This window comes from Setaria italica, chromosome VIII (assembly GCF_000263155.2).
Source record: "Setaria italica strain Yugu1 chromosome VIII, Setaria_italica_v2.0, whole genome shotgun sequence".
Taxonomy (NCBI): domain Eukaryota; kingdom Viridiplantae; phylum Streptophyta; class Magnoliopsida; order Poales; family Poaceae; genus Setaria; species Setaria italica.
The window spans coordinates 1,548,063-1,563,457 of NC_028457.1; the positions used below are offsets into that span (position 1 = coordinate 1,548,063).

The following is a 15,395-nucleotide window of genomic DNA, read 5'->3' on the forward strand; positions in this document are numbered from 1 at the left end:
AGCAACAAGAAGCTGGATCTCTCCATGGGTTGAAGCCTTGTTTTAACCGTCAAGTTCTGAACGACAGGTCAGTTTGACCGTTTCAATGGAGTTCCCTTTGCCAACATTTGGAGCCTGGATCCATTGATCTGGACAGTTGGTTTGTGGCATATTCGTCTGAAATTTTGAAGAAAATGGACAGTTGATGCTCCGGTAGCTACAAAGGTGAGGCCTTGCTTTTTATGTGTCCACACAATCCATTACTGTATGCAGCTTGCTGATTGACAGCGTCAGTTCCAGTTAAAAATTTCCTCTCCCTTTCATGCTCTGGCAATCAACTAGCATGTGTGTGATAATGAACCAATTATTCTCTTTGACACTTAGAAGTGAATGCCAAAGGCGGCAATGCCTGATGCAAACTACTAAGTGTTAGGCACGGGCAATGCCTCATGAGATCCTGCGTCAAATTCTGAAACAAAACACGGGTATAAGACGACATACACACTTAAACCGCTTCGGACGTGCCCCCTCAACTTTTATCCGGGCTTGGGACCGGCATTGGCAGTGTTAGGCACCCCCCTACCCCACACCCTAACACCTACCCCCAAGCATAAACAAGAAAATTAAACAGGAACGAAAAATATCAATCCACAGTGCTCAAATCACAACAAAATTCATCACGATTAGTTATTAGTACAAACCACATATAGAAGGAGCTATACAAACTGCTAGTATTAAAAATACAACCATCACAGCTAAAACCACTAATCAAACAGCAGTAATTACAAACAGCACAGGCAAGGAGAAAATTATGCCATGGCAGGGAAGACAAACTTGGAATGAGCATATTTCACGTTAGCCAGCATGCGAATGATGATAATCAACGACCACCGGAAACTTGGAATAGCTCAGTAAACTCATAGTGCAATTCGGCACGAGGACATTACAATTTCATTAACAGAAGACACAACAACATTGCATTACTCAAAACTTCCATAAAAGCGTCAATCTATAGCTGACCTCATACCACTTCAATGCTGCAAAGATGATAAAAGTTAAATTGGAATCAAACAGCTACATCAGGTTTTGCACAAACACACAGACACAACAAAATGCTGCAATTTCAATGCAACAAAATGCATACATAACTCCTCATCATCATCTACTTAATAGTTATTGCACCTGAAGATAACTCTACAGTTAGACAGATAACCATTTTATAGGGGAAATCTGGAAAGACAATTAGAGTGAAACAACACCAAACAACTATAAAAGACAGTACCTAATGAAATTCATTACCATATATTATTATAATTGGTAGACAGCACGGGAAACAGGAGTCTACTGAAGGACACACACAAGGACTTCTAGGTAGGATTCAACTCACAGTTAAAAGGACAAGTGCACACCATTACCAAATAATGTAGTATTTGAACTGCATAATATACAACACAAATGAGTCTATCCAGAAGGAAGGATATTATAGGGACAAGGTCATTAGTATGGATGCACAACTTTAGAAGAAAAATTTCACACCAGTTAAAGAGTAACCAAGATACACACTTCTTATTTCTCACAAAATTGAAGGACCAACAGTAATGATACTATCAGGTAACAGAAACAACTTGTGTTAGGAGGCCGGCATTACTAGTGAAGCAAAGAAAGAATTCAATAATTCCTGTGTTAGGCTATCTTAAGATGAAATGATCAATTAGTTGCTGAGAATTGCTGAATGCAAACAGTTAGTATTGCTGAATGCAAACAATGTCTTGTTTCCTTTGAAATTTAATTCCAGCAATTTGCACACTAAAATAGGGAAACTATGAACTCAAAAATATAATTTGTGCAACTTCAAAACAGTAAACTCCATGACTAATATCATATGTACTGCAGTGTTCACCAAAACTTTGTACAAAACCTCACACAGGGTTTGTCAAAGAAAGTTGAAGAAAGGATCTGAATCACATAATACTTCTAGACTAGAAAACTAGACAATAGAACAGTACTGATATGTCCTAATCTAAACCCTTCCTATGCACCTAAAAACATGTTAAATATAGTTAACAGGAACCTAATTGACCGTGGTTTATTACAGAAATAAAGCAACTAACAGCACAATAAAAAAATCCAAGCATGATATGACATTAAACAGTGGTATAAAAGAACACAACTTACAACTGCATATAACAATAATAAATACGATTAACAATTTAACTCTTAAGAAGAAAAAGAACAGCAGGTGTTTTACAGAGTAGCATACAACACCAAACCCAAGGGTTGGAAACTCAGTTTGGATGTAACACAAATGAAGGATCTCTTATCACAGAACTTAAGGGCCAAAACTTATCACAGAATTTAAGGGCCAAAAATAATGTTTCTTCTTAATATAATGATGCACAGCACTCCTGCGTGTTCGAGAAAAAGGGCCAAAAATAATGATATGAGACAGCAAACAACTTAGCAATACAGTTCAAACTGGAAAGGATAATAGGCAAGTTAGTATTAAATAATAGGAAAAAACATCAGCGCACAACTCCAGTTAGATATCTACAGATATGCCTAGCTTGAAATCAGCTAAATTGATGAAACATCTAATAAAAATGAAGCAATCATCCATTTGAACAAAACGAGACAAGTCAGGTTTGTTAGTTCACATGATCACCAAGGCAACCTCAAATAAAAGGTTTTTCACAAACTTGCAAGTATCTTTGATGGAGAGCGAACACCGCTAACAAAGAGTTTAGACTAGCAAACTACTTGCTTTTACAGAGATGTCTAAAACTAAGCATGGAACTTAACTAATCCCTACTTGCCCCATACGTTAGCACCATTGCTACTGAATAGAGTTATAGTCTAGTATCTAATTGATCTTCTAGACATGCACAAAGCAATACAAGCACAGAACTACACTAACATAATTGTCACATATACCAGCATAAGCAAATCATTCAGAGAATCCTCCAAAATTGTAATAAAGGGAACAAGAAAGAGCAAGATGATTAGGAAAATTTACTAAATCAAACTGGTTTTGCAAACTGGAACATGAATAAATATAAACCTTTTTCAGCTGGGACTCATAACAACCAAAAAAACTATGAGCAGACTTTCATAGAGTCCTCTAATCAAGGAAAGATCCAAGTTCTGACTAGCTTCCGACCAAGAGAAACAAAAGGAAATAGAAGCTAAAAGATTTTGCGACTAAATCAAAACAAACGATGGATCGATCTGAAAAGAATTGTTCACACTATTAGGTTATCGCCAACAGAACAGGAAAATAACTAAAAAATTCATATACAATTAGCAGACCTAAATGCTAACAAAGATTAAACCCAAAATAGATTGAAATACATTAAAATAAAGCACATAACAGTTTAGTTGTTCATTATTAAATGGTGGACATCAATTAAAATAAACCCATGCAGCCAAGAAATAACTAATACGGCCACAATATGCGTAGATAGACAGCACAAGCAAACTAGTGAAGAAGATTCAATAAAATAGAGTGCTTTATTGCAACGAGAAGATGTATGTTTACTTAAAAACTAAGCAGTTATTTCTACAATACTAAAAGAGATACGATTTCTTAACTGTGCACAGTTAGAGGTATGATTCATTACAATGCATACTGTACACATCTTGAGGTATGATTCATTACAACACATATTGCATCAGAATTGTTAAAAGTTGGTTACAATAACTCCATAATCAGACCTCAATAAGGACCTAAATATGAATGGAAATTAATGTTTTTTTTCAACTACAGTGTATTTCAAATCTGGATTTTACACTTATCTCCACTGTTTGTTCATTATAGTGCTAGGCGAGGCGACGTTGCTCCACCTAGCACCACCTTTCGAAACAGAGTTCAGGTTAGAATTCTATTGCTCCAAGAATTATGCAAAACAACCAGATGTTAATAATACATAGTGGTTACAACAAATCCTTCTATATTGAAATTATACACAAATACAACTCCGACATAGAGAAGATGCTTGGTTAACAGTACACACACAAACATAAGTTACAACAGAAGGAAGCTGGCACTGAAACCGGCACATGGTCCAGTAAATGAAGGAACATAAGATGATAAGAAGCTGAAATCTAGTAGAGTCCGCAAATCCAAGATTCATTCAAAACCATGTGACTGAAGTATCACCAGAGGACTAGGAGATTCAGACCAAAGCACTACACCATAATCTGACAGAAGACCTTAAGGTACCACCAGATAAACACGCATCAGTAGCACATCAGTAAGAAAACCACAACTTAGAGCATACATCCATGGCCCTCAAAGCAAGAATAGTACTTAGAAGAATCTTCAAGCAGATGGCTTCACATGTAGCTAGCACTAAACTACACTGCACAGATATAGCAATTATAAAACCCACATTCTGAATTTCCTTGAAATGAACCTTCAATTGAGCTGACTATTTGATAATGATAGAACAACAATTTGATAATGATAGAACAACAAGCCACCTTCATGAGTATGTCAATAGTACTGAATCAAAATCTTGTTCTAACAGCCAAATAAAGCATCGCTATGCAACCATGAATCCATGATTCATACAGTGCATGGATCTGTATACACCTCACAACCAGCACCAAATAATCTGACCAATACTGCTTGCCGAAATAAACAGCAAATTGACACCATATACTTGTAAATTCCAAACACACCTAAGCAGCCATATCTTATCATAACTAAACCTTCTGATGAGACTGACTACCATGAGAGGAACATGCCAAATGCAAAAACCGTAGAATTCTGAGCACTCCACTTGCCTCCATATTCCAATAACAAGTATCAGGTACAGTTTCCATCACAAAAATTAGGCGTACGAACAAATTATCCTGAACAGACCAATCATCATGCAAACCAGAGACAGATCGAGACCAAACCCTTCAGATTATCCTGTTTCGGCCAAGCCAAATTTTCCGTGCTACCCAATTAAAACAGATCTGACCTTGAACAGAAATCGAAACAAAAGAGCTGCAGAACCTTAGATATCAACAAATAGTAATTAGTCACAAATCAACACAAAACTATTTCCCCAAACAGAGGGATCCTGGGGGAAGCAGGGGAATCATCCAACCTAGACCTGGAATCGAACGGATCGAGCACCGCAAAGTACAAGCAACCCAATCTATCCGGCTAGCCCGCGCACCTGATCAACCAATCGACAAAACAAACATGAGATCGAAAATAACTGCGGCTGGCTCACCTACGACTTACCCATCACCAGTTCACCACGACACGATGGAGCAAGCGACTAGGGCCCTGTTTGTATCCGCTTATCCCGCGTATTGGCGGAAATAAGCGATAAACCCACCCCTGCCGCCTGGGGCCGAGCCCGTATAGAGGCTCGGCCCCCGCCGCCGGACGCCCCTGCCGCCTGGGCTCGGCCCCCGCCTCCGGCCGCCCCTGCCGCCTTGGCTCGGCTCCCGCTATACGGGCAGTTCACCAGTTCACCACGACACGATGGAGCAAGCGACTAGGGGAAGCCCCCCCTATACCACGCCTACCGATTCTATTCCACGGTGAGGAAGAGATCCGGGGGTCGGGTGGCTTTATAGGGAGCACAGGTCGGTAGGTGATCGTCGGTTCCGCCCTTGCCGAGTTGGGAACGGAGACGATGCTGCGAGGACCGTGGGCGTCCAGACCTGTGGTCCGCTGGCAGCTGGGGCCAGGGGGTTGTCACCACCGCCTCGATTTGGTGGGCCCATTCTTATCCTCTTCATCGCTCAAAACAAAACAGCAGCCGTGACCCGTGAGTGATGAGTCATGATCCTAATCCACAAGCAAAAAAAAAAAACAAAGAAAAAACGTTGCTTTCCCCGATTGTGACGTTGCCTTACTGGCATTGGTTCAATTTTGTGAAAGGTTTTAACATGAGTCTTTTTTTTGAAAGTTTAACATGAGTTTCAGTGACACTAGAAAAACAAAAAAAAAAGATAATTCGAATTAAAATCATCCTGCAGCTCCACTTAAATGTGCCAAAGAAATACTAGTTTTACAAAGTTTATTATGCAGAGCCCCAATTCACTAGAGTTCAGTTCACGCATCCCATGGACAACAACATCCAAAGAACAAGCATGAAACGGAATAAACATTACCTGAACTCCGGCCTTTCATACTTGTCTTCTCCAGCTTCACCAGGAATTGGGTGGTACCGAACAGCGTGAATAGCATAGTCAGCATCGCCGCCCTCCTCCTCAACCCAATGCGTACCGCAGTCGAAGCGCAGCACCGGAGTCGCAGAAGGCTTACTCACAAACACCTTCATGAGTGCGGCCCTGGTCATCAGCACTCGGCCCATGAAAATCGGCGGGGAGAGCAGCGCCGACACGAGGACCTCCTCGGAATCGTCCCGGCGGTGCAGGAGTACATCCTGCACGCGCGGGGCATCCGATACGGCGACGAAGTCCGGTGCGTCCTGCGAAGTGGGGGAAGAGAAAGGTGTGACTTGCGCGTGCGCTGCTGGATTGGAAATGGGGTCAGCGGATCGCCGAGCAAGGGGAGGAGGAGGAGGGTGGTGTGGTACCTGGGAATGGAAGGATGGGGGAGCGGACGGGGTGGAGGAGGCGAGCTCGTGAGAAAGCTCGGCGCGGATGGCGGCCAGGACGCCGCCGTCATTAGCGCCGCGGCGGAGGTTCTCAGCCGCCGCAGGAACATCGCTGCTGGGAGAGTGGAGACTGGTGGTGCGGCGATGCGGTTGGCCGGTTGCAGACATTTGCCAGTGCCGGTACGCACGGGGCCTCCTATCTATCTCGTGAAGGATAGATACGAGTTGAAACCATAGCTATAACTACTACCTGGTGCTAGCTAGTTAATTATCCTGTTCTGTTGCAGCTGTTGGAGCCTTAGGTGAATCAGTGTGAGGATGAAAAAAAATGTTGGATGAGAATGGTTGAATCAACGTGCCAACATTTTTCCGACAAAGTTCGGCTAACATATTTTTAAAGTTGGACCCAACATTTTTCGGATCCTTCTTCTCCGACGCCGGTGGGGGCACGCGCTGTGGCGGGGCCACGCTGCAAGGGTGGCGCGCACGAGGTCGCGGTGGCAGTAGCGGAGGGTGGGGGTGAGGTGACGGCTGGCGGCAGCGGGGAGCGCGACGGCCGGTAGCGGGAGGGGCGCGCGATAGCGGGAGTGGAGGAGGCAGGGGCAGTGGCGGGAAGTGGAGGAGGCAGAGGTGGGGTGATGTGTGTTAGGGTTTGTGAAATCCAACTGTAAGTTGTTTTGCACGAATCCGAGACACTTGAAGGTCCGGAAGATGGATAGAATTTTCGGTTAGGCACGCAGGCAAGAACCCCGGCCCAACAGGTCGGCGTATGGGCTTTTTCGTTTGAACGAAACATCTAACATCGGTATAGCATGGAAATATTTAGGAGACTTTTGTCGAGTTTTTGACATGTGGATACACTTGAATATTCACGCGCATTTCTTGCTTTGCTTTGTCTCCGGGTCTAGATGCGGGCTTTGAACATTTATAGCATGTACTAAACGCACGCTCCAAGCACGAAGGCTTTGCTGAAAGAAATTGATCCCGGAAGACCTTAGCATCGCGAGTCTTCCGGATGTTCCAAACTCCAAAGGACACTGCCCCGTTCCGAACGGCACAGCGGGCCATAGAAGATTTGTCTTCTCTTTTTTATTTTTTGTTGCTGGGGGTTATATAAAGCTGGATCTAACATGTAAACCTGTATCTTTCAAAAAAAAAACTATGCAAACTTACTCATATCTTGCAAAAAGGGCAAGCATGTCGCGAAATTGCAATCGGTATCATCAAATTTATAGCTGTAAATATCGTTTTTTTTAAAAATAAAAAAGGATTTTGCAATATTCTGACCCAACCCAACTACTGAAACAGCGTACTAAGGGGGTGTTTGGATACTAGGTGCTAATTTTAACCGTGTCACATCGGATGTTCGGATGCTAATTAGGAGGACTAAATATGAACTAATTATAAAACTAATTGCAGAACCCGATGCTAATTTGCGAGACGAATATATTAAGTCTAATTAATCCATCATTAGCAAATGGTTACTGTAACACCACATTATCAAATTATGGACTAATTAGACTTAATAGGTTCGTCTCGTGAATTAGACTCCATCTGTACAATTAGTTTTGTAATTAACCTATATTTAATACTCTTAATTAGCATCCAAACATTCGATGTGACATGTGCTAAACTTTAGCCAGCCGTATCAAATACCCCCTAAATCGAGAGAGACAGCCTGCCGTGGGTTGGCCAACACATGCATGTTAGTAGTAGATCACTCTACTTGTATCATACCTAATCAGATTACTATATCCTGCCGTTTTAGCTTTAGTTGGCCATCAATACATTTTCTTCCCATTTTCTTCACAATGTCACACGTCGTAGTTGATCGCTTCCCGGAGATCTCAGAGGCCATTGCTGGTCCGATCCCTTGTCAACCATCAGAGACGGACGGAAGTACCAAAGGAGTTGCTGGCACGACGAACACGGAGCCCACGCTGATTCCGCTCGGGCCGTGCAACAAGGTCAACATCCCCAGGACCACGCCTGGAGTCGTTCCTTTCTTTATATATATATAAATAACCTCTCTGTCTCTCCCGTCCGTGCTTGAAAGCTCCATTTCCTCTGCTCTCGGCCTCGGCGAGCTCGCTCCCGGCGGTGGTGGTGGTGGTGGGAGGGGAGGGATGGACTGGTTCGAGAAGAGCCTGCAGAAGAACTTCGATCTGCCGCCCAAGAACGCCTCCGAGGAGGCGCGGCGGCGATGGCGCTCCGCCGTCGGCGCCCTCGTCAAGAACCCCCGGCGCCGCTTCCGCATGGTCGCCGACCTCGACACCCGAAGCCAGAACGAACTCATGCGACGATCCGCCCAGGTACCGCTTGCCACTGCCAAACCTTCAGCACTCTGCCTGCTTCCCTCTGCATATCTCATGCTCTGACTTTCTGCATCTCCCCAGCGCGTGACGCTTTCTGCATCTGCGATTTTTTTTAGGCCTTTCCATGTCCACCTTACCCCATTCTTTACTTTCTTATTTCTTTAACCCATTCTGCCTAACTGAAACTGATTCATCTTTATCTAATTACATTCTCTGCAAAAAAGGAAGAAGTGCATATTACTGTTTTTTTAGAGCAGAAGGAACACCAGTTGGCCTCGTCTTGCCATCACATCGTCACTCGGGCACCTTCATCAATTTAATTCCGCTTTGATTACGCCTTAGTGCAACTCTAGTAACCATTACTAATGCCATCCCTTCGTTCATGAAAATGCTATCCCTGGTACATAAAAATGCTATCCCTTCGTTCATGAACGGATTCACGGGTCAATTATTCGCGCAGCACCGAGTGTGACTGCGACGTCAAGGAAACTTCCAGGAAGCAACCCAGCCATAGGCCAATAAGCGTAAAAGACTGTACTGACAAGTACATACGCATCACCTGACGTCCGAACCACATTGGTTCTGTCGATGAAGCCCCCACCTGGCATAATCTTGTGCATATATTGTTTCATGCCTAATGCAAAACTTAGCCTTCCTATTTATTTGACTGGGATAATCCAGCGTTTTGTCTTGAGTAAATTAACAGATAAATATATATGCTCTAGGTTTGGCGCGTAGGGTGGGTACGGATCCATTTTTGAAATAAAGAAATGCTAGTCTGCTACTCCTAAACTACAGTATTGCATATTTGTTTGTATCTCATACCTTATATCATGTAATGAAAGAACTAATATCTTATACACAAATTGTAAGAGCTTTGATTCTCTGTTTCATTCACCAGGAAAAAATCCGGGTTGCCATCTACGTGCAGCAGGCTGCGCTCAATTTCATTGATGGTACTACATAACTCACCATGTATCATCTTACTGTTTATTTTGATGCTTTACTAATTCTATCTAACCTGCGAACTATCTGGTGTTGAAGGTGCCAAATATAAAGAGTACCGGATAACAGAGGATATTATCAATGCTGGATTTTCCATCAACCCAGATGAATTGGCATCGATCACAAGCAAGCATGATGTGAAAGCTCTGAAGATGCATGGTGGGGTAGATGGGATATCCAAAAAAATCCGTTCAACATTTGAGCGTGGCATATCTGCTAGTGACTTGGATACAAGACAAAACATCTATGGTGTCAATCGCTATGCAGAGAAACCTTCAAGAAGTTTCTGGATGTTTGTCTGGGATGCATTGCAGGACGTGACTCTTATCATTCTTATGGTATGTGCTTTGATATCTGCTGTAGTTGGTCTGGCATCTGAAGGTTTTCCCAAGGGCATGTATGATGGCTTGGGAATAATACTCAGCATTTTGTTGGTTGTGATGGTTACTGCTATCAGTGACTATAGGCAGTCGCTTCAGTTCAAGGAGCTAGACAATGAAAAGAAGAAGATATTTATCCATGTAACCAGAGACGGCTCTCGACAAAAGATCTCTATATATGACTTGGTGGTTGGTGATATCGTGCATCTATCAATTGGAGACCAAGTACCTGCTGATGGGTTGTACACTCATGGATACTCCCTATTGATTGATGAATCCAGCTTGTCGGGTGAGAGCGACCCAGTTTATATTTCTCAAGAGAAGCCGTTCCTCTTGGCAGGAACCAAAGTTCAGGATGGATCAGCTAAGATGATGGTAACTGCTGTTGGTATGCGCACTGAATGGGGAAGATTGATGAGCACGTTGAGTGAAGGAGGGGAGGATGAGACACCATTGCAGGTTAAACTAAACGGAGTTGCAACCATCATCGGGAAGATTGGCCTGGTGTTTGCCACATTAACATTTGTAGTCCTGATGGTTAGATTCCTTATTGAGAAAGGTTTAACTGTTGGTTTGTCCAAATGGTATTCTACTGATGCATTGACCATAGTGAACTACTTTGCAACAGCAGTCACTATTATTGTTGTTGCTGTTCCTGAAGGGCTGCCTCTAGCTGTTACTTTGAGTCTTGCATTTGCAATGAAAAAGCTAATGAATGATAAAGCACTCGTAAGACATCTTTCAGCATGTGAGACAATGGGATCTGCTGGTACCATCTGCACAGATAAAACAGGAACTTTGACTACTAACCATATGGTGGTTGACAGGATCTGGATATCTGAGGTTTCAAAGTCAGTTACCAGTGACAATAGTTTGGAAGATCTGAATTCTGTCATTTCTCCAACCACACTGGGCCTACTCTTGCAGGGCATTTTTGAGAACACCAGTGCAGAGGTAGTCAAAGAAAAGGATGGTACGCAAACTGTTTTAGGAACTCCAACAGAAAGGGCTATATTAGAATTTGGCTTGAAATTGGAAGGTCACAACACTGAGGATAGGACCTGCACCAAGGTTAAGGTTGAGCCTTTCAATTCGGTTAAGAAGAAGATGGCAGTGTTGGTCTCATTGCCCAATGGCACATACCGTTGGTTCTCCAAAGGTGCGTCAGAAATCATTGTGCAGATGTGTGACATGATGGTTGATGCTGATGGAAATAGTGTTCCCTTATCAGAAGCTCAGAGAAAGGATATCTTGGATACTATCAACTCTTTTGCTTCAGATGCCTTGAGGACACTGTGCCTGGCATATAAGGAGGTGGATGATTTCGATGATGATTCAGATAGTCCGACAGGTGGATTTACTCTAATATCCATTTTTGGCATCAAGGATCCTGTGCGCCCAGGAGTCAAGGATGCTGTGAAGGCCTGCATGTCTGCTGGTATCATTGTGAGAATGGTGACTGGTGATAATATCAATACAGCTAAAGCTATAGCCAAAGAGTGTGGAATATTGACTGATGATGGTGTAGCAATAGAAGGACCAGATTTCCGTAGCAAGAGCCCTGAAGAGATGAGGGACTTGATACCCAAGATTCGGGTGCATTTTGCTTCCCTCAGCCTATATGTACACTAATAATATCTTGCAACAAATTTTAATATCAATTAACATTGGCAGGTTATGGCTCGTTCTTTACCATTGGACAAGCATACCCTTGTGACGAACTTGCGAGGTATGTTTCATGAGGTGGTTGCTGTGACTGGCGATGGTACTAATGATGCTCCAGCATTACATGAAGCAGATATCGGACTTGCTATGGGCATAGCAGGCACAGAGGTATTATATTATTATGCATTCATGCTTGGACGTGTCATTAGCAGGAACTGATATGTCACGGTTGAATACTACATAGATAGTGATTTTAAGCTGGAAAATCAATCTATCTGGTTCATTTTTAGTTCCATTTTCAGCTATGTGATTCGAAGAGTTTGTTTCTATGTCCTCGCAAAAAAACATCGTTAAACATTGACATGTTTAGGGGCGCGTATGTAATCTAGTTCTCCTGCGTCGTTCGAGGAAAAAAAATCGTTAAACATTGATCTCTCTAGTTCTTTTTGCTTAAACCTCTTGCTGATTGGATACATGGTTGGTAGCATTAGACATTTATTAGAAGTTATAACTCCTGACTTGCAAAAGCTTATCCTTCAGCAAATATCCATGAAGATAATGGTATTACCTTACACTTCTGCAGGTAGCCAAGGAAAGTGCTGATGTGATAGTACTTGATGACAATTTTGCAACTATAATCAATGTTGCAAGGTGGGGTCGTGCAGTTTACATAAACATACAAAAATTCGTGCAGTTTCAGCTGACTGTCAATATTGTTGCTTTAGTCATCAACTTTGTCTCAGCATGCATTACAGGTGCGAGCATCATCTATAATACTATTTCCAATCCTGCCATGATTCTTGATATCCACTATTCAATTAACAATGCTTTTGACTTTTGCCCTGCAGGGAGTGCTCCTCTCACAGCAGTGCAGTTGTTGTGGGTCAATATGATTATGGATACATTAGGAGCTTTAGCTCTAGCGACAGAGCCTCCCAATGATGACATGATGAAGAGGCCTCCTGTTCGGCGCGGTGAGAGTTTCATTACCAAGGTCATGTGGCGAAATATCATTGGGCAAAGTTTATATCAGTTGGTTGTACTTGGAGCTCTCATGTTTGGTGGGGAGCAACTTCTGAACATCAAAGGTTCTGATTCCAAATCTGTTATCAATACACTCATCTTCAACTCCTTTGTGTTCTGCCAGGTGAGTGCGTTGTAACCTTTGTCAACACACTTTTAGTCCTAACGCCTATGTGTGCTGTGGTTAAGTTAATTTCAAACACTTTGTTTTTTGGCCCTAATCTAAAATTTGTAACCTGTTTGTCTGCATGCTAAACCAATATACATTTATGGAACCTACATGTTGCCATTTCTCTGAAAGACAAGGGAAGATATCTGCATTTGAATTCTTTCCCGTATTGTTATGTCTGATCAACGATCAATATGATCATATGGTGTTCTTTTATTTATGTTACTTCAGGTGTTCAATGAAATAAACAGCAGGGAAATGCAGAAGATTAATGTTTTCCGTGGTATGTTCAGCAATTGGATCTTTATTGGAATCATAGCTGTAACAGTCGCATTTCAAGTGGTTATAATAGAATTTCTCGGCACGTTTGCCAGCACCGTTCCACTTAACTGGCAGCTTTGGTTGGTAAGTGTCGGCCTTGGATCCATCAGTTTGATCGTTGGTGCCATCTTGAAGTGCATACCAGTTAATTCAGATGCAAGTCCTTCAAGTCCAAATGGCTACGTGCCGCTTCCCAGTGGTCCGGATAACATATAGCTGAAGAAGAGCGATCGACAAGGTACTGCATTTGCTAGCATTAACGGGTCCATGAGAACTCCAAATACGCCACGCGGCTACCTTACATTTCGAGTCCTGCTTGAGATCATTAATAAACCACTGCCTAGGTTCAGTTTTAACAAATTGTTCTATGCCTTGTCATGCAATTGCTCGTTCTCAGTCCTGATTGCAGTTGCTGAAATGTAAAAAGAGATGGTGATGAACACAACGCGCCCTATTTGGTATGGGTCATGGAAACAATGTTGTTGACTAATTGAAGTACAATTACTTTGTTCTACTAAGCAAAGTTCAGTTTTAGTGCGTGGTGCAGCACTGATGATTGTTTTGTTGCGGCCATCCATGGCTGAACAGAGCCGAACGAATCCTTAAATAAGCTGAGGACATAGTAAGTTAGTAACAGAAACGTTGCATCTGTAAAGGATCATCGAATCGACACTAAACTAGCTAGAAAGCGATCCACGCACTGTAATTTTACAAAACTCTACAGCAGTGGATGCCCAATCCCCCCAATGTATCAGCTCGCTCCCTTTTCGGCACTAGGATCATCACCGTTTTCTCACACTGCACCGTCGCTTGGCTTTGGACATGAGAAGGTGTTATGCATCAATTCGTCGTTCAGCTGCGCATCTTCAGTAGAATTTTTTTTGAAGAGTCCATCTTCAGTGGAATAATCAAAGCCGTAACCGATCTCTACAAATTGCTGCCATCCCTCGTCTGGAAGAAGCACCTCCAATGGCTGTTGCTCGTCCTTCACGTATACGCCGCCATTGACGCCGGTACAGTGGTAACTGGCCACGCCTTGTTCCATCATGGGCTGCTGCTGCCAGGTGGTTGGTGCCGCCGCATTCACCAGCGCAGTCTGCGACGTGCTGGCATAGGAGCACCCGACGTCGGTCGGCGCCGCCGCCGCCCAATAACCTGCGGCGGCGAAGTCGTGCTCCTGGCGCAGCTCGCACCGCCGCTTCTTGGACGACCGGAGCTGGACCACCTCGTCGGTTTCTTGGCGTTCCTCGTTGGCGTCGTCGTCCGCCGCCGCCCTCGGCGTGCGGTGCACCCTGCAGAGCACCTTGACGCCCTCGCCGCCGGTGGCATCGGGCATGCTGCTCCCGATCTCCTCCATGAGCCAGGCGCTCTTGCCGCCGCCGGGAACGCGGTACTCGAAGGTCTGCCGGTACCCGTGGCGGCCGACGGCGATCCGCTTCCCCGAGCCGTGCCACGTGCCGCCGCTCTGGACGGCGCGCGCGGCTCATCCGGGTCCCGGCGTTGCCGTCCTTCCACCGGGCGACGCAGAGGAAGTACCAGTTGCCGTCGTCGTGGCCAAAGTGGCGGAGCCCCGACGTGAGAGTGCCCGGGTCCGCGCTGTAGACGTCGGCGGCGCACACGATGCCCTCGGGCTCGCCGCACGGCGTCTGCCCGGCGGGGCTGGTCACCCACGGGTTGAGGTAGCAGAGGATGAGCTCCAGCGGCGTCGGCGCGAAGCGGTAGCCCGGGGGCGCGCTCGGCCACGGTGCCTGCTCCATCCGTTCTTGTTCGAAGCGCCATCCGCGTGTCCGGGATCCCGAGTTCGACTCGGTAGAGGACGGGATCGCAACCGGGGAGCGAGGTCCGACTCCGAGGTGTGCTAGGATTCGGCCTTGCGCAACGCGGCTGCAGGTGTAGAATTCCATTTCTAAGGTGTTTGGGAGGAGGGGGTTAAAACCCCCATCACATCCTTTGTTTGGACGCTAATTACTAG

The 15,395-nt window shown here is 44.3% G+C and overlaps 1 protein-coding gene and 1 pseudogene across 2 annotated transcripts; one reads left to right on the plus strand and one right to left on the minus strand.

The window, feature by feature from the left end:
- Nucleotides 1–641: 641 nt before the first annotated feature.
- LOC101760781 lies at nt 642–6,750 on the minus strand (annotated as a pseudogene).
- A 1,881-nt stretch (nt 6,751–8,631) lies between these two features.
- On the plus strand, nt 8,632–13,941 carry LOC101761186 (probable calcium-transporting ATPase 9, plasma membrane-type). 2 transcript variants are annotated; one of them, XM_022828994.1, is made up of 7 exons: nt 8,632–8,857; nt 9,762–9,816; nt 9,905–11,841; nt 11,920–12,078; nt 12,494–12,665; nt 12,759–13,057; nt 13,235–13,325. In XM_022828994.1, exons 1-7 carry the CDS (start codon nt 8,672–8,674, stop codon nt 13,256–13,258), a joined length of 2,832 nt encoding a protein of 943 aa, XP_022684729.1. In that variant the 5' UTR covers nt 8,632–8,671; the 3' UTR covers nt 13,259–13,325. The 2 variants fall into 2 exon arrangements, with proteins under 2 accessions (XP_022684729.1, XP_004978625.1); XM_004978568.4 differs by lacking the exon at nt 13,235–13,325 and adding an exon at nt 13,334–13,941 and having other exon boundaries at nt 8,634–8,857.
- The last annotated feature ends 1,454 nt before the right edge of the window (nt 13,942–15,395 follow it).